At 34.9% G+C, this 2,628-nt stretch overlaps 1 protein-coding gene across 1 annotated transcript; it reads left to right on the top strand.

The window, feature by feature from the left end:
- The first annotated feature begins 1,686 nt into the window (after positions 1–1,686).
- Positions 1,687–2,424, top strand: LOC105971313 (methionine-S-oxide reductase). The gene has a single exon (XM_012996161.2). The coding sequence runs from the start codon at positions 1,873–1,875 to the stop codon at positions 2,254–2,256; it is 384 nt and encodes a 127-aa protein (XP_012851615.2). The 5' UTR covers positions 1,687–1,872; the 3' UTR covers positions 2,257–2,424.
- The last annotated feature ends 204 nt before the right edge of the window (positions 2,425–2,628 follow it).

The raw sequence follows: 2,628 nt of genomic DNA, 5'->3' as shown, positions 1-2,628 counted from the left end.
ACAAATTTGTGGTAACAAGAGCTGAAAATGAGGAGCTTGAGTTTGCTAAGACAAGACTAATCTATGAGCATAAGTCAGAGTTTTTGATCTATTATATAAGCACAAGTTAGAAGCTCATATATTTTTTGACAAATACAGTAGGAAATATAGTTTTTGATATGTATGCATTATACAACTTAGAGAAAAGTTCAAATATTGTGACTTGTCATTATTAGTTGCATACACAAAGTTACATATAAATAGAGTAACTATTAAAATTACAAAGACCTTTATAATTTTCTCACTTTTTTTGTATTTGAGTAACTGAGCATGTGTAGTTTGAGCAATTTGTTTCGACTTGGCAGATTTTATTTTTGATTCTTGAGCCTTAGCCTCTAAACCTTGAATGATCATCTTCATCTCCTCATTTTTTGTTGTGAAATTGAGTACAACTTCTTCAAGTTTCCTGATTTTTTTATTCTTTTGGTCTAGAAATTCAAGCATTGACTGGCCAATTTGAATGCCCTTCTCCCAGATTTCAGGCTCTAACCAATGCAAAAAAAATTCATCCATTTGTACTCTACAATAAATTAAGTAGATGCAATTAGATAAGTCAAGTTAGTTTGTAGGCATACTTAGAAGATGTTTGGTACTTAGATCCCAATTTTCACAACCAGCAAACTTACGACCGGGATTTTTTTACGTCCAAACTATGTGAATTTGTGCGGGTCTCACACACCTACAATTTATACATGCAAAATTAGACATGTAATAGTTAGAGGAGCGATATGAATCACGTGAGAAATGAGAGTTTGCCGAGTTAGAACCCCCGACATCGTGAAAAAAAAAAATCTTAAAATAAATACAGTGTAATAAAGAAATTATTGTAAAAATTCTGTGTATTTTTTTGTGAAAATATGTGCAAATACATGTGAAATTTGATGTCAAATTGTGAGTGAAATGTGCTGAAAATTGGATAAAATGTGTATAATAAGCTTGTTTATATATATACAAAACGAAGGGGTATTTTCGTCCACAGTCCCAACGACTATATCATTGAGCAGTTATGCACAGCCACGTCAGCATTTTCAAACAGTAACATCACATGTGGTGGGTGGAGGGGAATATCTGTTACAAATGGTACATTAGGAAATATCTGTTACAAGGGACATACTTCAGGGAGGTAATCTGTGATTAACCCTAAAAATTAGCAAAGTACCTATATTGTTTGGTATAGCACAAATCTCATTATTCGCCATTTTTTTGTTGACTTAGTTAAAATGACTATACTACCATGAGTACATAAAAAAAATATCCCAAAACACCAATGTGTGTGTGTGTTGTGTTTGAAAATGGTGGATTTTTTTTATCGGGATAAGGTGATTTGGGAAGAGGGTGTTTTTTAAGCCAATGACTGAATTGAAAATTCTAAAACATCCATTCTGAGGTTTTGAAAATTTGGGGTTAATCTGTAATTTTCAAATTCTTTTATTTAGAGGGTACTTAGGTCTTTTCATGTCAAAACGCCACACAATCTGTTGCATGCAGCACACAATAAGCCTTCAGGGACCTTATTGGCTTTAACTAACATTCATACGGGTTCCTTGTTATGTTTCTTTAACACGGGGTTTTTTCAGCAATTAAAGTTTATACAGGGGTAGTTGTTGCAAAAAAATCCACTAAATAATTCTAGAAGGCTGAAATTTCTACTAAAACGCGCTTTTGAAACTTCTCTTCCGTGTTACAAAATCCTCCCCCTTCTCCCTCCGATCGCCTCCTCAATTCCAAATCCCAAATTCCCAATTCCCAATTCCCAATTTCCAATCCTCAATTCCCAATCCAATTCGCATCGAATTCAATTCAAGAAAAAAAAAAAAAAAAGCATTGGCATCAATGGCGACGATATACTGCTGCCGAGAGTGCGGCGCGAATCTCAACCTCGTCGCCGCCCACCTCTACCCGCCGGACTTTTATTTCGAGGCCGGCAACAAAAATTCGCTCTCTTTCTCCACCGTCGATTCCTCAAAATTCAGGTTCGAGAAAGAAGACAAGATCCGACCTTTCTTCGAGACTCTTAATTACTGGGGAATTCAAAGGAAACGCACCAAGATCATCTGCAATAGCTGCGGAAAACTCGTCGGCCACATTTACGATGACGGGCCGCCGTTGACTGATAGTATCGGCCAGTTCGGGTTCGGGCCGAGTCAGGTCGTGCCTAGAAACCCTAGGTACCGGTTCAAGAACAAGGCTTTGACTGTTAGTTCTCAGACTTGGTAAATAATTTGTATTTTGTGGTTTTTTCGTAAATAATGGCCTTCGGTTTTTTTTTTTTTTTGATTGTTGATTGAACAATATTTTTTAGTTGTTGTTTTTAGGTTTGCACAAGTATTATGGTTTTTTTATGACAATTCTTGTTCGATTGTAGTAAAATAAATAATAAATAAATAAATAAAAAGAAAAATAGATATCTGTGTGTCGAACATGGTTTCTCTGATTTCTTTCTCTCATCACATTATATTTAAATTAGTTAATGATTATATTTAATGACACTACTTGAAAGTTTTAACTTTGATTTCACTTTTTTTTTCCTTATTTCTGAAAATATTGGATTGGTTTGTGCCAATTGCAAACTGCATGTGTGGTTTTCTA

This window comes from Erythranthe guttata, chromosome 3, assembly GCF_056151865.1.
Source record: "Erythranthe guttata isolate IM_541 chromosome 3, IM_541, whole genome shotgun sequence".
NCBI classification, from domain to species: domain Eukaryota; kingdom Viridiplantae; phylum Streptophyta; class Magnoliopsida; order Lamiales; family Phrymaceae; genus Erythranthe; species Erythranthe guttata.
This window is presented reverse-complemented; position numbering and strand designations above follow the sequence as displayed.